Source organism: Dendropsophus ebraccatus, chromosome 12 (genome assembly GCF_027789765.1).
Source record: "Dendropsophus ebraccatus isolate aDenEbr1 chromosome 12, aDenEbr1.pat, whole genome shotgun sequence".
Classification (NCBI taxonomy): domain Eukaryota; kingdom Metazoa; phylum Chordata; class Amphibia; order Anura; family Hylidae; genus Dendropsophus; species Dendropsophus ebraccatus.
In genome coordinates, this window is record NC_091465.1 from 80,047,973 (window position 1) to 80,070,516 (window position 22,544).

General features: G+C 47.0%; 1 protein-coding gene across 1 annotated transcript in view; it reads right to left on the minus strand.

Moving 5' to 3' along the window:
• The window catches only part of IGLON5 (IgLON family member 5), a 342,036-nt gene that overhangs the window by 81,930 nt on the left and 237,562 nt on the right, over positions 1-22,544 (minus strand). The window contains 1 exon segment of the mRNA XM_069949022.1: positions 16,981-17,059. Within this exon segment, the coding sequence (XP_069805123.1) occupies positions 16,981-17,059 (79 nt within the window).

The following is a 22,544-nucleotide window of genomic DNA, read 5'->3' on the forward strand; positions in this document are numbered from 1 at the left end:
TCTTTCCTGAGGTTGTCCTCTGCTGCGGGGCCACACGGGCCCTGGGGTATCCCGGCCTAATTATAAGGTTATAGCCAGTGCAGTGGTGGTGGAGGATGCGGGCAGTAACTCCATAATACCCGGTATTGCATGGCATGTTATCCCCTCTGGCAGGCGAGCTGTCGGGTTAATCTGGTTGATCTGCAGTCCTATGGGTACGCTTGCTGGCATTTCTCTCTAGTCTGACATCTGTCGGGCAAACAGCGGAGGAATAATTGTATTTCTTTCTTTTTGCAGAAGCCGAGATCCTGAAGGAAGAGAAGAAGGAGAGAGAGAGGGCTCGGTTGTGGAGGGATCCCTGCGGACCACCCCGGGGTCTGACATGGTGTCTCTAAGAGGTCAATCTCATAAATAGAGACTGGATTGTGAAAAGTTCAGTAACACGTCATCTTCTTCTTATCATCTGGCTCTATAGATGTTGGCGGGCTGCATTATATACACTGCATTATGATCTCCTAAAGGGTGAACCTTAAAGGGGGTCTCTGGTTTAGAATATAAATGATATATGTATAGGGCTAAGACCCTCATCTCTTAACTATATGCTGCAAAAAGAGTCCCTGGAGGACTCAACTGCGCTTTACAGCAGGGATGAGGAACCTATGGCCCTCCAGCTATTGCAGAACTACAATTCCCATCATGCCTGGACAGCCGAAGCCTGTCCAGGCATGATGGGAATTGTAGTTTTGCAACAACTGAAGAGCTGAAGGTTCCCCATCCCTGCTTTACATAGACAATTAGTACCATGCAATACTTTATTTCTCCAGTGATGGCGCTGCAGGGAATTTAACAGTTCACTTTACAGATCAACTGGTGGCAAAAAAGCCAGAGATTTGATATTTACCTCTATTTAAAAAATCTCTAGTCCTCAAGTACTTATCAGCTGCTGTATGTCCTGCAGAAGGTGGTGTATTCTGCCCAGACTGGAGAGCAGGAGAGGTTTTCTATTGGGGATTTGCTACTGCTCTGGACAGTTCCCATCATGGACAGAGGTGGCAGCAGAGAGCACTGTGTCATACTGGAAAGAAAACACCACTTCCTGCAGCACATACAGCAGCTGATAAGTACTGGAAGACTGGAGATTTTTTTAATAGAAGTAAATTACAAATATCCGGCACTTTCTGGCACCAGTTGAAGGCCTTAACTGGAGGATATTATATGGTTATCTAATATGGACAACCCCTTTAATTATGTCCAGGTAGTGAAATATACAATGTGTAAAATAAAATTCCACTAATCTGACACTATATCAGTAATAATGAATAATCAATAATTGTAAGTAAACGAAGCAGCGACACAAATCTCTCTTGTGCTGATGGTTTGTTACAATGTATCAGTTCAGTCAGTTTCATAGACGGAACATCTCCTGGACTTGATACAAACCCTCAGCTGCGAGAAGCATGGAGCCTGTAAAGGTTACAGCCTCCTCATTCACTGACAGCAAGCAGAGGTCGTCATCATGAGTACAAAGTCTATTAGGCATAGGCTAAACTTCCCTCCACATAACCTGATATTGAGGTCACTGCTATACCGCTTACATCCAGCAGGGGGCAGACTTTGAATATCCAGTAGAATCATCCCATAGATCACAATAAAGGGGCACAAATATGCAATAAACTGCTAGTTAGAATGGCATGAAACCATAACAAACGTTTCATCACTACCTCCGCCGAGCACATACAGCAGAGCCGAGCCCGTCAGACACAGTCATGCTGCAGAGCTGAGTTTGTCACCCGGTTCCTCGGCACGACGCGCTCGGCTCTGCTACATCGGCACATAATGTAGGTTTTGGAGCCCATTTGTAAGGTTAATCCCCCCCCCCCCTCGGCTTGCGGTGGATTTTCAGCCGCATGCGTTCAGCCTTTAATTCCCTTGTTTCTGCTGCTTTCCAATCTGCTAAGCAGTTCTGCTGCATCACAATGGAGCCGCGAGCCTCCTCCGACAGCCGCTAGCTGCTATTCTGTGCTCCCCGTGGCCCGCTGCTTTGTGACTAGCCGCCATGGTCCGCCAGGGTTATTTTTAGTCACCTGGGCTATTTCTATAATGGAGAAAGAAAGCTATATTGAATTGACCACAGGCGAAGTCCTGGCACCGAAAGGGCCGCACATTAGTCTTCTTCCAATACTTAGACTTCAGCCGCAGGCCGGAGGGGGCAATTATTTATTCTATATTACAAAACACGGGTCTTCTGAATAAGGGGGGCGGTGGGGGGCGAGCCGTCTGACCCAGGCGACATACATTATATCTATATATATCCCATTCACTGCTGAAATACGGGGCTTTCCCAACATGACCCACCGCCATATACACAACTAACCCGCACGGCATATATTATATCTATATATAACTCATTCACTGCTGAAATACGGGGCTTTCCCAACATGACCCACCGCCATATACACAACTAACCCGCACGGCATACACCATAGCTATATATAAATCATTCACTGCTGAAATACAGGGCTTTCCCAAAATAACCCACCGCCATATACTGTACACTACTAACCTGGACGGCATACAGTATACTTATATATAACTCATTCACTGCTGAAATACGGGGCTTTCCCAACATGACCCACCGCCATATACACAACTAACCCGCACGACACACATTGGGGGAGATTTATCAAACATGGTGTAAAGTGAAACTGGCCCAGTTGCCCCTAGCAACCAATCAGATTCCACCTTCCATTCCTCACAGACTCTTTGGAAAATGAAAGGTGGAATCTGATTGGTTGCTAGGGGGAACTGAGCCAGTTACACTTTACACCATGTTTGATAAATCTCCCCCAATCTATATACAACTCATTCACTGCTAAAATACAGGGCTTTCCCAAATTGACCCACTCAGGGCCGCCGATAGGGCAGTACAAGTGGTACTGCCGTATGGGGCCCGGACCCTAAGAGACATGGGGGGGGCCCGCCGTCCGCCGCCCCCCGTCCGCTACGCTAGGGGGGCCCGCACGGCCCCCCTTGCCACTTGTTTTTGAGCATCCCGAGAAGCTGCGGCCGCGCAGCTTCTTGGGATGCACTGATCGCTTTAATGTTCCGCCCGCTCATTGAGGGGGCGGAACATTAAAGCGATCAGAATACAGGAGCAGGACCTGGCAGCGTCCTCCTCCTGTATTCCCTCCCATAGGCTGCCGGCACTTCATACCAGCAGCCTATGGGAGGCCGGGCCGTGACCTCTCCGGCAGGCGTGATGATGTGACGTCATCACGCCTGCCGGAAGTCCCATCGCTGCGGCTCACAAGATGGAGCCCGAAGAGGAGGAAGAGCTGCTGCCTGCACAGCGCGGATTAGGTGAGTAGGATGTTTGTTTTTTTAGGGGCACCTCTGGGGGCATTATTAGTGTATGGGGGCACCTCTGGGGGCGTTATTAGTGTATGGGGGCACCTCTGGGGGCATTATTAGTGTATGGGGGCACCTCTGGGGGCATTATTAGTGTATGGGGGCACCTCTGGGGGCATTATTAGTATATGGGGGCACCTCTGGGGGCATTATTATTGTATGGGGGCACCTCTGGGGGCATTATTAGTGTATGGGGGCACCTCTGGGGGCATTATTAGTATATGGGGGCACCTCTGGGGGCATTATTAGCTCATGGGGGCACCTCTGGGGGCATTATTAGTATATGGGGGCACCTCTGGGGGCATTATTAGTGTATGGGGGCACCTCTGGGGGCATTATGAGTATATGGGGGGCACCTCTGGGGGCATTATTAGTATATGGGGGCACCTCTGGGGGCATTATTAGTATATGGTGGCACCTCTGGGGGCATTATTAGTTCATGGGGGCCACCTCTGGGGGCATTAATAGTTCATGGGGGCACCTCTGGGGGCATTATTAGTATATGGGGGTACCTCTGGGGGCATTATTAGTTCATGAGGGCACCTCTGGGGGCATTATTAGTATATGGGGGCACCTCTGGGGGCATTATTAGCTCATGGGGGCACCTCTGGGGGCATTATTAGTATATGGGGGCACCTCTGGGGGCATTATTAGTTCATGGGGGCCACCTCTAGGGGCATTATTAGCTCATGGCGGCACAGCAGGGAATCCTACATACAGGGGGCACAGCAGGGGATCCTACATACAGGGGGCACAGCAGGGGATCCTACATACAGGGGGCATCCCACACAGCGCAGTTACTTTGGGAGCCTACAGGAGGGAGAAAGGAAAGGAAGCTGCTAGAAATGTGCGGAGCCTAAATTGTTTGTCTCGCAGGTTCTGAAAAGATGAAACATATCTGGAAGGAATCATCCTGGAGGTCTGGGCCGGATGGAGAGGAGAAGGGAAAGTGACGCCTCAGATCAAAGAAGACGTCACCTGTGAGTCCCTGTATGACACTTTTCTTATTTTGTAGAACATTATTTAGTAGGGGCGCCCCGAGGTGACAGCTACTACATTATCTGTACTCAGAGATATCACTGTGTTATCTGTGGTGTTACATAGGACTGCAGGTGACATCTACTACATGATCTATACTCAGAGATATCACTGTGTTATCTGTGCTGTTACATAGGACTGCAGGTGAAATCTACTACATTATCTGTACTCAGAGATACCACTGTGTTATGTGGTGTTACATAGGACTGCAGGTGATATCAGGTGATTTCTCCAGGTTGCAGAAGTTCATCATGCCCTGGTGTGCTGGTGTCTGTATACATGTGTGCTGGTGTCTGTATGTCTGTATACATGTGTGCTGGTGTCTGTATACATGTGTGCTGGTGTCTGTGTGTGAGATCAATTCTAGAGAACTGGCTCATATACCCCATTTTCCCCAGTGGTTTAAAATGTAACCTCTGTTATACAGTTATAAAATTGTAGAACCTAAATGTGAACAAGGTGCACTTCAAATAGACACTTACTTGTATAGCTGTCTCTTGTGCTCTGTATGCAGTGCATTATATTCACCCTTGCAACGTACAATTTATAGCGTGTCTACAAGCCCAGCGGGGCTCATTATGATGGAGACTAAAACTTATACAAGAGTGGGGTAGGGGTTCCCCTGTATTCAGAATGCTGTTGAGTGCTAGGCAATGCCCCATCTGGGATTATTGAATTTCGAGGGTCTATGCAGAGCAGGATAAAGACACCTCTGCTGCACAAACAGGATCTCCTAGAAAGCGTTCTCACCGCCATGTATTCGCTATCACTGGCTTGGGTGAGCTAAACTAGTCTGCCTGGGGGGGAAGGGGGGGGGTGATTTGTATATTGTATAAATTGTACGTTGCAGGGGTGAATATAATGCACTGCATACAGAGCACAAGAGACAGCTATACAAGTAAGTGTCTGTATGGTGACATTTGAATTGCACCTTGTTCACATTTAGTTTCTACAATTTTATAACTGTATAACAGAGGTTACATTTTAAGCCACTGGGAAAAATGGGGTATATGAGCAAGTTCTCTAGAATTGATCTGAACCAAATTATACCTCCCAGCAAGGCGTGGGGCCAACACACTATTTTTTTTTTATTAATGTGGGGGGCCCAGACACTTTGGTTGTATGGGGCCCCGAAATTCCTGATGGCGGCCCTGGATCCACTGCCATATACACAACTCACCCGGACGACATACAGCATGGCTATATATAACTCATTCACTGCTGAAGTACAGGGCTTTCCCAACATAACCCACCGCCATATACACATCTATAACTGCAGCCGCCATTGCTGCAACTATGGGGCCCAGAGGCTGCAGAACCTTGGACCTTTCTGCAGGGAATAACATAGGGGCTTTCTGCTATGTAGTATCACTATAGGGCGATGTGATATATGGCGCCATTATTTTTACCATTGATTATTGCTACTTCTGGTATGCAGGAGGCCTTATGTAGTTATGCCTGTGCCCACCACCCTTCATGGCCCCAGAGGGCCTTGCGCTACATTGCTATATTTATAATGCCCTGTAGTTACTGGTCACTAGCTTTATGTTGCCTCAAATGAGGGCCGCATAAACTAATGATATAAATGCTCAACAGATCAGTATATTACTTACATCATTCTGTTTAGCCGTTCTCCTAATATGCAGGCCCCTCCCCCAGGTTCTGTTACTTTGCACCATATGGATGTATTATTTGGTCACTGTACGGCACAGTTATTTGGACACTTATATGACGCATTTTTTTGGACACTTATATGACGCATTTATTTGGACACTTATATGACGCATTTATTTGGACACTACATGGCACATTTGTTTGGACACTACATCTGTATTTATTTGGACACTACAGTACATGGCACATTTGTTTGGACACTATATGGCGCATTTATTTGGACACTACATCTTGTATTTATTTGGACACATGGCACATTTATTTGGACACTAATATTTATTTGGACACTACATGGCACATTTATTTGGACACTAAGGGAGGCATTTATTAAGTCCGGCGTTTTTTACGCCGGACTTAAAAATGCCCCCGCAGCTCCGGCGGTACGGGGATTTATGTAGAGGCGGACTGCCTGTACATAAATCCTGTGCGCGCCGGTGCGCACCGCCGAAAACCTACGCCAGCTGAGGACTGGAGTAGGTTTTCGGCGTAGAATTGGGCGGAACGGATGATAAATCGCGCGGACTCTGAGTCCGCGCCCTCCGTTCCGCCCACTTCCCGCCTACTTTCCGCCCCCTTTCCGCCCCCTGGCGTACTCGGCGGAAAGTGCCGATTTGCGATTATTTTATTCGCAAATCGGCCATTTGCGTATAAAATAATACGCAAATCGGCACTTTCCGCCAAAAATCATCCGTCCGCCGGATGATACATGTGGCCCTAAATGTATTTATTTGGACACTACATGGCACATTTGTATGGACACTTACTGTATATGGCACACTTATTTGGACACCTACATTTTACATTTACACAACATTGGACACAATATGGCGTATTTACTTGGACACTTATATGGCATATTTATTTGGGCGCTATATATGTATTTATTTAGACATTTATATATTTGGACACTTATATGGCACATATACTTTGGGTGCTGTATGGCACATTTATTTGGATGCTATATTGCGCATTTATTTGGACACTATAAGGCGTATTTACTTAAACCCTTATCTGGCGAATAGCGGCATGCACCACTGAAGCCTGTAACTTCATGTTGAAATTTATTTGTGCGCTGTATGGCGCATTTATTTGGGCATTATATGGCGGATTTATTTGGTCGCCATCTTTGCCATTTGTGTTTGTTCTCAGGTTTAGTAATGTGTGCGATGTGCGATGTATCTTATAATCAGATGCAATGTACTTGGCTGGATGGAGGCTGCGGTGCTCCCGGGGCCATGGAGACGGCGTGTGACTTGCTTGGATGCACCAAGTCGGCAACAAACTGTCCCTGGAAACTGGTAAACGCTGCCAATGATGTATATTCATTAACAGCAAAGAGCAGATAATAAATGTGCTGAAGCTAATCAAAGAAAATAGACTGAATGGTAGTAAATATATGCATATATATATACTCTGTATATATCTATATATACAGCCATGAAGTGCTGAGCAGTATATGATCGCTGCCAACACCTCCGCTGTGGAGCCTGTTACTGCCACTATGGCCGCTCAATGGCATCTTCCTACTCCCTCTGCATGCGCGCTTCATCAGATGATGCTGGAGGGGCGTCATCTGAGGAAGCACCCGTGTGCGCGAAATGGCCGTCATATCTAGTTTGTCTATGTTAAGTGGTCTGGCGTCTGGCGAATAGCGGCATGCACCACTGAAGCCTGTAACTTCATGTTGAAATAAAGATATAGTGCAACTTTCCGGTGAGTGCCCTCAGCTTTTACTAAACTTGTTGTTTCATGAATATAATACCAGAGCTGCAGTGAAGACTGACACTGATCTTTGAGTAGTTCTCACAGTATCTGCTGTGATTTATTGTATGTTACAGACCATCAGATATTAGGTAAGGGGGCTTTAGCTGTGCGGGTGGGGGGCACAATTGCTAAAGCTCAGACTGTACCCAATGACCAGGGCCCGGGGCTGCGGGAGGCTCTGGATACAGGCTGCAGTATCCTCGGCACATGTGATTTATGGGTAATTTTCCATTTGCGATATTATATGACGGAAATAAATAATAGCTGCAATTTGTTTGAGTTTTACTCACTTTTATTCTGGCCCCATTTCATGTCATAAAACATTTTTTTTTGAGGCCGAGCCCATCAGATAGTAAGGAGTGATGATAATCCAGCAGACATTCGGGAATGGCGAGGTTCCCTCTAATGGACTATCAGATGTAATAGCAGATGTGTGCGGCCCCAGCGCCTCCATAATCACCCACCGCTCCGATCCCTGTGACCCCTGGAGTTTATACATTACATGTGTACTGTATATACACAATGAGCAGGGCTGGAAGCAGACGGGTCCATTCAGTGTGTAGTGGTAGTGCTAGGATACTGCAGCATATTGTAGTGAATAGGGGCTAGACTGCAGTACCTAGGTGCCACCACTACACAGTGAATGGTGCTGTTTGCTTTAGACCCTGTAAGTAGAGTGTGGATGAGCGTACTCAGAATCTGCTCCATTCATATTGAGGGCAGCCGCGACTTGGTTGTATATAGCAGTGCCATGGTGAGTAAATAAAACATGAGCCCTTCAATGACTGGTCAGGCACAGGTCGAATCTTAGGATAACCCCTAAGATGTTCTAGATATTGTTGGTGTGGCCGCAGACGTGGTCAGAGAGCTGTTAGGGGGATGGAAGTATATATGTCAGTGTGAATCTATGTTTCTAAAAAAAAGAACAACTCTCTACAACTGTACCTACAGGAGAACAACTATCTACCTACTGGGGGGGGGGGGGCAAATATACCTACAGGAGGCAACTAAACCTACAGGAAGACAACTATCTAATTACTGGGGGGCAAATATACCTACTGGAAGTACCTACAGGAGAACAACTATCTACCTACTGGGGGGGGGGGGGCAAATATACCTACAGGGGGCAACTACACCTACAGGAAGACAACTATCTAATTACTGGGGGGCAAATATACCTACTGGAAGTACCTACAAGAGGACAACTATCTACCTACTGGGGGGGCAAATATACCTACAGGAGGCAACTAAACCTACAGGAAGACAACTATCTAATTACTGGGGGGCAAATATACCTACTGGAAGTACCTACAGGAGAACAACTATCTACCTACTTGGGGGGGGGGGCAAATATACCTACAGGGGGCAACTACACCTACAGGAAGACAACTATCTAATTACTGGGGGGCAAATATACCTACTGGAAGTACCTACAGGAGAACAACTATCTACCTACTGGGGGGGGGGGGCAAATATACCTACAGGGGGCAACTACACCTACAGGAAGACAACTATCTAATTACTGGGGGGCAAATATACCTACTGGAAGTACCTACAAGAGGACAACTATCTACCTACTGGGGAAAACTGTACCTACGGGGGACAACTTACTACCTACTGACAGACAACTGTATCTACTGGGGGCAACTGTTCCTACCTACTTATCCAGGGGCAGCTCTACCTAAGGAGAACAACTATCTACCTTCTTGGGGGTAAATATACCAACTGGGAACAACTGTGCCTAGAGGAGGACAACTACCCACCTACTGGGGACAATTATACCTACAGGGGAACTACTTTCTACCTACTGAGGGGGAATTATACCTACAGGGGGACAATTTACTACCTTCTTAATGAGCAACAATACCTACTGGAGGACAACTATCTACCTACTGGGGGGAAACTTTAACTACTGGGAGTAACTATACTTACAGGGAGAGAACTTTCTACCCACTGGGGGCAATTATACTTACAGGGGAACAACTTTCTACCTACTGGGGGAAACTACTGTACAGAAGGAAAACTTACTACCTACCAACGAGCAACTGTACCTAAAGGGGGACAACTCTCTACTTACAGGGGGCAAATATACCTACTGGGGGCAACTGTGCCTAGAGGAGGACAACTATCTACCTACAGGGGCAACTTTACCTACTGAAACAACTGTAGTATCCACAGGGGAAAAATTTATACCTACTGGGGGCAATTGTACCTACAGGGGGAAAATATTTTACCTGCTTCAGGGCAACTATACCTACTGGGGGCAACTACCTATGGTAAGACAACTTACTACCTACCAATGAGCCATTGTATCTGTAGGGGGACCACTTTCTACCTACTGGGGGGCAACTTCAATATTTGCCCCAGGCAGCAGACAAGCTGGAGTCGGCCTTGGATCTCACCATGACCCGCACCGAAAGACAGATTCAGCTCTGCTGCATCTGTGTCAGCTTGGCAGTAGAAAGAATGTGTGCTGATTCACAACCGTAAACATCGTTGACTTCTTCTCCCTTCATCCCCATGGCAGGTACATTACACTAATAAACAGGCCGCGCTCATAAATCAGCCATAATGAAAGCTCCTATCCGACTAATGGGAGTCACTTGTTGTTATCCCGCCGCCCCTCCCTCTCCCCATCCTTCATACCCAGAAAAGATGAATCCAATTAATTAGAATTAAGTGTGAAGGAAATGTTGACACGAAATTGATTCTATACATCGATGTCAATGGACGGCCGTCCACGTCGGGGCAGATGGACAGGAGCCGTCAATGAGCTTCATTACTGACAGCAACGGGTCACTGAATACTGATTCTGTATTAGGAGTCATCAGCGGGAACATCGATGAGCCACGGCCTACAAAGGGGCCACAGCTGTCTGCCAGGGGGATCCGCAACCCACACGTCTCATCAGGACCTGACAGAAGAATATGCTGGGAGTTGTAGTGTCCCAACAGCTAGAGGGCCGCAGGTGGCAGACCATTGGGAGGCTAATATGAATCATCTCCTGCCACCATCGAGGCAGTATATCATCGCTGACAGCTCAAAGTTACATCTCTTGTACGCATCATAGAGTCCTTAGACTTAAAGGGAAAGTGTCATCAGAAGAGGACTTAAAGGGGGAGATTTATGAAACATGGTGTAAAGTGAAACTGGCTCAGTCGCCCCTAGCAACCAATCAGATTCCACCTCTCATTTTCCAAAGAGTCTGTGAGCAATGTAAAGTGGAATCTGATTGGTTGCTAGGGGCAACTAAGACAATTCTACTTTACACCTGTTTGATAAATCTCTCTAATTGTTTAAATAATTTTTTTATGTTAAACAGATTTTTTTTTTAGAATTTTTTTGTGACATTCTGCCTTAATTTTACATTTTTCGATCTATATTATAAAATAATCCTGAGATGTTGTGTAGTGTCCCACTATGTATTTTTCTTTCCTTCTTACACCTTGGTAAAAGTGTATCACTCGAGTCTAGTGTCACAGGATAGGACAGGAGGCCGCTGTTCCTTACTCCAACCACTAGATGTCACACTCTCTCAGCACAGCTGGAGATAACACTAGGTCTAGCTACACACACACACTTCCTCTTGTTAGTCTTCCCTTCCTGGAGATACTCAGCCTGGTTTCAAAGAGAAGAGAGCAGACATGGTTTTCACAGCTAGTTACCCAACCACTATGGGTTGCTAGACCCCTAGGGAAACCGGAGACAAGCCATTCTTCACCCTTGCCTACGCCATGGACATAAAACTAAAACAAAACAGTCGACCACCTTAGAGAAAAGGATGGATAACTCAAGGCTGGACTTGCAGTAGAGCACATTGCCAGAAAGCCGCTCTCTACTGACAGACGCTCAGCTTTGCAGGAAGGTTCTTACTAGCCAGCTCCACCCAGAGCAGAGATCTGGGACTCGTACTACCCCAGAGGACGGGTGACCTGACACTGTGGCGCAGAAGGCGGTTAGGTGAGATAACTGGGACTCATCCATTCGTGAGTATGAGGATATTCTTCAAACACTCTAGAGACACTTTACCACATCCCGACAGTTTACTTAGTACATTAGGCAAGGGACCTTCTATCCAGTGCCTGACACCTGTAAGTGTTTCTTCTATCAACTCACTTACCTACCTGTCAGAGTGTTATCGCTGATTATTTTTGCACTAAGTACCTAAGAACTGTTTGTAACTATTTTTGAACTGTTTAAGTAAAGTACACCTCACACCTCACCTTAGTCCTAACTAGAGATGAGCGGACATGCCGAGGTTCGGGCTCGTATGAACCTGAACTCTCGGCGTCTGATTCTCGCTGTCTGCAGGCTCCATGAAGAGGGTGGATACAGCCGGAAGACCTCCTAGAAAACTGGGATACAGCCTATGGCTATGGCTGTATCCTAGTTTTCCAGGCGGTCCTCCACCTGTATCCAACCTCTTCACGGAGGCTGCAGACAGCGGGAATCAGACGCAGAGAGTTCAGGTTCATACGAACCCGAACCTCCGCATGTTCGCTCATCTCTAGTCCTAACCAAGGTGTGGTTGCCGTGTCCAGGGGTGAGTGTTACCATTCCTGGGCACTGTAACAAGTAGCCCCCCAAAACACCAGAACCCACCAGTAGGCCCAACAACAATTCCAGCAACCCGGGCCACGGCACTTGCATTTTTCATTCTCACCACTGGGGCTAAAACTCAGCTGAGAATTCCTGTTGTGTCTGTGGTGATAAGAGGAGGCTGCGGTAAAGTGATCTGTACAGAATTGCAGCATCATATTACACCAGTAGATAGAGAAGACGATAGCAGCTCCCTGTGGAATGACCTCTTCACAGGTCACAGAGCACGCTCAGTAATGTCTCACATTCATCTCAAGGGGACAGTCTATCTATTGTTGTCTATGTCCATGAGGCTTTCTGTAAAGCATGCCACTAAATGCTGTTAAGAACAGCTTAGGCAAGATGGCCGCCCCCTTAACAATGTACAAAAAGTAAAATAAAAATATTACAGTCAGAAAAAAGAAACAGATTACAGTAAAAGAACAAGTTTTAGTATCTGACTCTAATCAGTGAAAGAATGTTTAGGTGATACATTCCCTTTAACCTTACAACTAAGAGGTTCTCTGGCTTGGACAATGCTATTTTATGAGGGTCTCCCTAGAACTCATCACAGGGTTTCATAAGAACTGAAGAGAGATGGGGAGGGTTGCAGTGTACAATCATTGATCTGGTTGACTCTATAATATTTACATTGTAACTTTTACTCCTTTCACATTCAAAGCTACATTCATAGCCCCGCCCATGAGGATCCCTGCTTAGAATGCATTGTGCTTTGGTGTAGTGCATTGTGGGATATGTAGTTGTGTTCCGCTGGTGGAGAGAATCATTCCTCTTGTCTTGTGTCTGTATTTCAGAGTAGACGCCATCATTTTTATGGTAATCATTACAGCGCCATATTAATTATCCCTTTGCATCAACACATTTGTGCCGGTTTTGACTTACTAGAGATTTCGGGCCATGGTGTTTTAATGGGTCGCAAATAATAAATATATGTAAAGACGTTACCCGAGCTGAGCCACACCCCCAACATCTGTCATAAAGCGAGACTGCCACAAAAATGCTGCAGTGAAGATGACCGAGTGTGGTTGAGGTTGGGAGGGATAACTGATGGTGAACAATCCAACAATCCTTTAGCCGTTATTAAAGGTGTATGGCCACCTTAAAGGTCCCCATACATTGTCAATAACTGACGGATGAACAATCGCCTGGCTATCAGTTATCTCTTTTGCCCACCTCCCGTCCTCCCCACACACAGGTATGTTTGGCGCGGCAAACCGTTCCTGTATTCTTGGTGGGGAGGGGTAAGTCACATTGCATTTCTCCCGAAACAAAGGAATTGAATTTTCCATCAAGTCTGACCCCTATCTCCACCGACATCATCTGTTAGTGGTTGATTAAGAGAGGCTCATATATCTTATACTGCGAGCGGCAGGTTCAACCATCTAAATTCTAAGGTGTATGGAGACCTTAAAGGGGTATTCCACTCAAACATAACTTTTCATATCTTCTTACGTGGAGAAACAGTAGCGGCACTCTCCCATAGGTATAAAATGCTTTATTTCATAGGCAGAAGCAAAGGACAAACAGTGCAATCCAAAGGAAGAGCTACGAATCGTTTCGCGCTACACGCGCATCAACAGGCTCGAGCCTGTTGATGCGCGTGTAGCGCGAAACGATTCGTAGCTCTTCCTTTGGATTGCACTGTTTGTCCTTTGCTTCTGCCTATGAAATAAAGCATTTTATACCTATGGGAGAGTGCCGCTACTGTTTCTCCACGTAAGAAGGTATGAATTATGTTTCCGGCAGAGCACCCCCCGATGGTGTAACGGCGGGTCAAGCTACAGTACAGAGCCCGAGCTTGCATTACGCAGTGACTGGTGTGCCAGCCGATATCTTTTGTTCGTGTGATAACTTTTCATATGTTGCTGCCCATGGTGAGACAATTCCTTCCATACCTATTATTATCTATTCAGTCTCCTTCCCCCGTTCTGGGCTACTGTTTTCTGCTGAATACACAAAAATCTGTGTGTAAGCCTTGTCTCTGTCTCCCCCTCCTCCCGCCTCCCTTCTGGGACAGATGATGTAACCAAGTCCCTGGCAGGCTTCATCTGCAACTTTGTACTGCTGGGATTGTTAATCACAGTGAGTTCATCAGCAATTTGACCTCAGATTAACCTTTCCAGAATTACAATGAAGCTACAATGTTGCAGATACAACCTGTCAGGGACCTGTTTACATCAGGTGTCTCAGAAGGGAGGAGGAAGGAGGGGGAGACAGAGAGAAAAGCTCACACACAGTATTTTGTGTCTTCAGCAGAAAACAGCAGCTGGGGGAGAACTGGAGGAAGGAGACTGAATAGATAATAGCAAGTATAGAAGGAGTTGTTAGTGTCCCCATGGGCAGCAACATTTTTAAAGTTTTGTTTGAGTGGAATACCCCTTAAAGCCTCAAACACAGTTGGTATCTCTGTTTCTGTCTGTGTCAATAACAGGGAGGCTGCTGTAAAGTGATCTACAGCATTACAGGTGACACCAGTATATAGATGGCGGCTAGATTTATAACTAAGGAGCGGGGTCGCCGATAAAGAGATGCCCAGGGGGTACGGAGGTCGGACTCCTCTGTTATCTCATACTTGTCTCCTATCCTGTGGTTAGTAAATGTGATGCTGTACATTTGGCACATTTAATTCCAGCATGCTTTGGATATAGATCAGTATAGAGTGATCCTGAAGGAGCAGATGTGAGCCTCTCCAACCTTGGAGGTGGCAGGAAAGCAGCAGAATTGTGAATGCAGCTCTGGATGACACTTGAACACAAGCAATGTAGCAATTCTAAGAATGCTGCCCATTTTTCCTGGCTCACTTTACGCCATTTTTCGCGCCTTTGTCAGGATCGTCTCAATGTCGGGTCAATAGGGAGACTTGAAGTTCTGTTTGTAACCAAACAAACAAATCCTCTTATGTGACATCCGCAGCTGCCAACGTATACGGGCCATCGAGATCCGGGTACAAATAAAAAACAAAAAAATGGAGAGCGAGCATCCTTTGTGCGTCTGTATGGGAGGCGGGGGTGGTGACCCCGCAGCTGTTCTCATCGGTGGGTAATACTGATGCATTGTTGTCTCATAGGAAGAAAAAATCCAAATATTCTTTACGCCAAGGACGATGGTGAAAACAATGCCGTATTGACGTGTAATCCGTGACCGGGGATACATCAAACTGATACTACATTGAGATATGGATGATCATCATATGATAATATCAGCTTCTCCCATGATAACATGTGAATACAAGAGAATGCCAGGACAGCAGTGAATACTGACACACATACATAGGAAGCAGGGAAGGAGAGGTCGTATCTCCATCACTATGTATAAAGCTGGTAGACAACCCTTAACTGATAGTAGTTCTCACCAGCGGCGCAGCTACCAAGGAGGCAGACCACGCAGCTGCTATGGGGCCCAGGAACAGTGACAGGAATAAGATGCAGTGGGTGCTGGCACCATGGGAGAACGGAACGCTGCAGAACATCGACACGTCATGAGAGTATGAAAGGAGGGGGGTGCCTTTACAGGATTCATTGGGCCCTGTTCAATTTCTAGCTATAATGGGGCCCCATGAATCCTAGCTACGCCCCTGGTTATCACCTGGCCCCTTCTTCACTTACAATTTCTTTAGTGAACCATGATACTATATGGCACTAAAATGTAATAGAACAATGGGCACCCACATCCTTTCACGTCCTAGCAAGAGTTGTTGCCTTTGCTCTATACTATTCTCCGAGAAGGTCATTGGTGGTCAGGAAACTGAAAATGGAACGGAACATTGGCTCTTTATAGAGGTCAACGTTCTCTATGGCAGTAAAGGTTAAAGCCTGATGACTGTGGGGATGTTGACAACTCAAACAGTTAACCTGCACAAAGCTTTCCTTGGGGGCGTGGCTAAGGGGGTGTGGCTACCAGGACATGTTCCTCAGAGGCGTGACTAAGCGGGGGTGTGGTTACATGTTCCTCTGGGGTTGAGTGCTAGCAATAAGCCAAGAGCTTTACAAAAGGGTTTAGAGCGTGAACCAAATCTCTTGTCCAGGTGAAGGCGAGTCTGGCTATTGCCCTGCTTGGCTTCATGACCTACACCAGGTTGGGTGGTCAGAAGACCAGGGACCCTTGTATGACATAACCTCCTGAGGTCCTTAATAACTGAGATATCGCTAACCTAAGGGTATAGCTATCTCCTATGCTGGCCATAGACATAAACATATCACCGCCATATCTGACATGTTCTTATAATTCTTCACCCCATCACTTGCAGAAGTTTTTCCTACACAACCAGCCCCCACCTGGCGACTCTTCTCCATAGAGATCAATGACCTCCATGGGAACATTTTCCGACTTGATGGTTGTCAGACCGGAGATGACTGACAACTACAACCCACCGAGGAGTCTTTAAGGAATCCTGACGGGTTGAGATGCAGCAATAATTATAAGGTTCCTGTAAGAAAGTGTCAGGCGAGCATTATAGCGGCAGAAGATGGAGATATCTCCTCGGGCAGTGACAGTGGCAGGGAAGGTGTCTGCACTCACCTGAGAGTGACGTTATCCCCTTGACAGGCGGTGTAATTACCATCTGGAGGGACGAACTCCGAGCATTCAACCAGGAGAACTAGGCAGAGAAGATAAGAGAGCAGGGGAGCCATGAGATGGGGAGGGGGCGCCAGGTGGACAGATAGGGAGAGATGGATGGGTATGGAGCAGTGGGTGATAGGGAGAGGGAGGGATGGATGTGTATGGAGGGTGATAGGGAAAGGGAGGGATGAATGTGTATGGAGGGTGATAGGGTGATAGGGAGAGGGAGGGATGGATGTGTATGGAGCAGTGGGTGATAGGGAGAGGGAGGGATGGATGTGTATGGAGGGTGATAGGGTGATAGGGAGAGGGAGGGATGGATGTGTATGGAGCAGTGGGTGATAGGGAGAGGGAGGGATGGTTGTGTATGGAGGGTGATAGGGTGATAGGGAGAGGGAGGGATGGATGTGTATGGAGGGTGATAGGGTGATAGGGAGAGGGAGGGATGGATGTGTATGGAGCAGTGGGTGATAGGGAGAGATGGATGTGTATGGAGGGTGATAGGGTGATAGGACGGAGGGTGACGGTCAGGTGTGGGGAGAGGGAGGGAGAGAGAGAGAGAGAGAGATTATTAACCCTTGTATGATCAGACACTTTACAGTAATAGACATTCACTGCAGGAGCCAGTATATAGCATTATATATATATATATATATATATATATATATATATATATATATATATACTGTGTATATATATATATATATATATATATATATATATACTGTATATATATATATATATATATACTGTATATATATATATATCTGCTTTATTCCAGAGACAGCATCATACTTGCCTGTGGGTTGTATCCAGCACTGCAGCTCATGTAGCCGCAGTACTCTACACAACCTGACAACAGCCTTGGCGCTATTTTGGAAGAGAGCAGTCTTGTTTTTACAATCTCTTTACTAGTATACTGTGACTGCAGCCTCACAGCTGCCCCCTGCTGGTCAGAGTTGGCAGTGATTACACTGAGCACTGCATGATACCACACCGGAGTACAGCCAAGACCTAGACCAGGTTTATAGGATTGGAATCCCCTATTTGCCATTTTAGACAGTTTTCTTATAATTTTAAACTGCATAATACAACAGTATAGTAAGAAGGTAATACTGCCATATATACTGTCATATACGACACACATATTATCAGTATTGGCATATACAGCTCATAATATACCGCAACATAGTGTCATGACAATACTACTACATACAGCCCATAATACACCGCAACATAGTGTCTTGACAGTACTACTCTATAAAGCCCATATACCACCACATACTGCCATGAAAGTACTACTATATACAGCCCATAATATACCACCACACAGTGCCATGACAATATTACTATATACATCCCATAATATACCACCACACAGTGCCATGACAATATTACTATATACATCCCATAATATACCACCACACAGTGCCATGACAATAATACTATATACATCCCATAATATACCGCCACATAGTGCCATGACAGTACTACCATATACAGCCCATATACCACCACATAGTGCCAAGACAATACCACTATATACATCCCATAATATACCGCCACATAGTGTCATGACAATACTACTATATACAGCCAATAATATACCACCACATAGTGCCATGACAATACTACTATATCAAGCCCATAATATACCACCACATAGTGCCATGACAATACTATATACATCCCATAATATACCACCACATAGTGCCATGACACTACTACTATATCAAGCCCATAATATACCACCACATAGTGCCATGACAATATTACTATATACATCCCATATACCACCACATAGTGCCATGACAATACTATATACATCCCATAATATACCACCAAGTAGTGCCATGACACTACTACTATATCCAGCCCATAATATACCGCCACATAGTGCCATGACAATACTACTATATACAGCCCATAATATACCGCCCCATAGTGCCATGACACTACTACTATATCCAGGCCATACAATATGATAATAAATATTGGGGCCTGGTTGCTATATGTTATGGGGGGCTCCCATCCTCCCTGTATAGGGGCCCCGGTTTGCCGCCCTTCTTCCCCAGGAGCAGGTACAGCCAGGCAGGCAATGATTTCCTGACGCCATTTTATTGATTATAGCGATGTGTCCGTCCATGTGACTTGTCCGATATTTTACGTCCTGTCTGGACTAAGTACAATTGTGTGGCTGCTGCCGGTAATAAATACTCCGCTCCGAAACGTAAGCAAAAAATCATTTTTCCTTGTATTAAGCTTTGTTGTTTATGAGCAGCGGGTGATGTATGTTCTCGCCGGGCCCCTGTGCCAGCGCCGGGGGGTGGGGGGGAGGCGCTGCTGATATGTGGCTGATGAATGTCCTGCAAATTGCTGCATTCCTCATAGTATGGATGGACTGCCGGCGACTGTAACACTCCATCTGCCAGGATAACAATGGAGAACATTGCCCCTGCCCCAGCACTCTGTCTACTGATACCAGGGAACCTCCTCATACAGCACCATCACATTGCCCCCGCCCCAGCACTCTATCTACTGATACCAGGGAACCTCCTCATACAGCACCATCACATTGCCCCCGCCCCAGCACTCTATCTACTGATACCTCCTCATACAGCACCATCACATTGCCCCCGCCCCAGCACTCTATCTACTGATACCTCCTCATACAGCACCATCACATTGCCCCCACCCCAGCACTCTATCTACAGATACCTCCTCATACAGCACCATCACATTGCCCCCGCCCCAGCACTCTATCTACTGATACCTCCTCATACAGCACCATCACATTGCCCCCGCCCCAGCACTCTATCTACTGATACCTCCTCATACAGCACCATCACATTGCCCCCGCCCCAGCACTCTATCTACTGATACCAGGGAACCTCCTCATACAGCACCATCACATTGCCCCCGCCCCAGCACTCTATCTACAGGTACCGCCTCATACAGCACCATCACATTGCCCCCGCCCCAGCACTCTATCTACAGATACCTCCTCATACAGCACCATCACATTGCCCCCGCCCCAGCACTCTATCTACTGATACCAGGGAACCTCCTCATACAGCACCATCACATTGCCCCCGCCCCAGCACTCTATCTACTGATACCTCCTCATACAGCACCATCACATTGCCCCCACCCCAGCACTCTATCTACAGATACCTCCTCATACAGCACCATCACATTGCCCCCGCCCCAGCACTCTATCTACTGATACCTCCTCATACAGCACCATCACATTGCCCCCGCCCCAGCACTCTATCTACTGATACCTCCTCATACAGCACCATCACATGGCCCCTGCCCCAGCACTCTATCTACTGATACCAGGGAACCTCCTCATACAGCACCATCACATTGCCCCCGCCCCAGCACTCTATCTACAGGTACCGCCTCATACAGCACCATCACATTGCCCCCGCCCCAGCACTCTATCTACTGATACCTCCTCATACAGCACCATCACATTGCCCCCGCCCCAGCACTCTATCTACTGATACCAGGGAACCTCCTCATACAGCACCATCACATTGCCCCCGCCCCAGCACTCTATCTACAGATACCTCCTCATACAGCACCATCACATTGCCCCCGCCCCAGCACTCTATCTACAGATACCTCCTCATACAGCACCATCACATTGCCCCCGCCCCAGCACTCTATCTACTGATACCTCCTCATACAGCACCATCACATTGCCCCCGCCCCAGCACTCTATCTACTGATACCTCCTCATACAGCACCATCACATTGCCCCCGCCCCAGCACTCTATCTACAGGTACCGCCTCATACAGCACCATCACATTGCCCCCGCCCCAGCACTCTATCTACTGATACCAGGGAACCTCCTCAAACAGCACCATCACAGTGCCCCTGCTCCACCGCTCTATCTACTGATACTAGAGGATGGGTGTGGTGTCCCACTAGGGGTGTTATAGTTACATACACCCTTCGCAAAAGTCTGTACTTGTTGTATTCTTATCGTGGTAAAAGTAATACTAAAAGTTAACCACTAGATGTAGCTGTATTATGTATATGGAAGCCGCACAGCTGAAGGATCGCAAAGGTTTATTGTTATTATGTGTCACCAGAACCTGTAGACCAGTAGGATTTCTGCTTTCTTCTCTCCTATCATCTCCCTTCTCTTTTCTCTTGTTGCACTCTTTCACCCACTCATAGCGCACCTTACATGCCAGAGAGGAAGTTAGTCACATGGGTGGAGGAGGAGCATAGAAAGGTCTTTCGTTTTTTACATTGTGGAAGAAGGACATGAGCCAGATAGCTCTCCATAGTGATCCTACTTGGGCCCTGGCCCTCTGCCATGTCCCTGTACCTACAAGTCAGTCTTAGTCAGTACCCCGCACGGGAAGGACGCAAGACAGCATGCCTCACACAACTTTCTTATTAGTAACCCTCCAAAGTGCTATGCACTGTTAAACTCCTCTTAAAAGTGGACTAGCCAGAGACAACCTTAACCCACACTGAGGACAAGGAGAAGTCATAGTGCAGGACAACATCCATACTAGAGCCACAGAGCCAGGAACTGATCCGGGTGGAGCAAATTTGCAGTAGCCTATGAACTCCATCTCGCAGCGCGGGTGTCAGCAAGGAACCCTCAGCACTCCGCTCATCCCAGGTAACAAGGTCTGGGGCCTGTGTCACTCATTAGGAAGGTTCAGCCGAGTCTAGTGTGCATAAGGTGGTGTGAAGACTGAAGTCAAAGGTCAATACACGGGCACAGGTGTTCTTCTTCTTCTTCTTCTTCTTCTTCTTCTTCTTACAAGTATTCTACCTCATCCTCCAACATCCTGGCAGAGCACATTACTACCTGGGTTCAGACTCTCACGGCATCCTCCTCTCTGCTACTCTACTTCTTGTATTATTTGGCACTCGGGATGAGTCTCTCTCTCCTGTTCCCTCTCTCTGCACCTGTCTCCTTATTATTTCTGGAGTCTCTCTCTCCTGTTCTCTCTCCCCCTCCTCCTCCCTCGTCCTTCCCCATGTTCCTTGGTCCCGCCGGTTCCTTGCTCAGTTCTGTACCCTGCACCTGTTTCTCCCCTCAGTGTCTCTCTCTCCTGTTCTCCCTCTCTCTGCACCTGTCTCCCCCTTAGTGTCTCTCTCTCCTGTTCGCTCTCCTGTTCTCTCTCCCCCTCCTCCCCCCTCGTACCTTCCCATGTTCCTCGGTCCTGCTGGTTCCTTGCTCAGTTCTGTACCCTGCACCTGTCTCCCCCCTCAGTGTTTCTCTCTCCTGTTCTCTCTCCCCCTCCTCCTCCTCCCTCGTCCTTCCCCATGTTCCTCGGTCCCACCGGTTCCTTGCTTGGTTCTGTACCCTGTACCTTTCTCCCCCCTCAGTGTCTCTCTCTCCTGTTCTCCCTCTCTCTGCACCTGTCTCCCCCCTCAGTGTCTCTCTTTCCTGTTCTCCCTCTCTCTGCACCTGTCTCCTTATTGTTTTGGGATGAGTCTCTCTCTCCTGTTCTCCCTCTCTTTGCACCTGTCTCCTTATTATTTC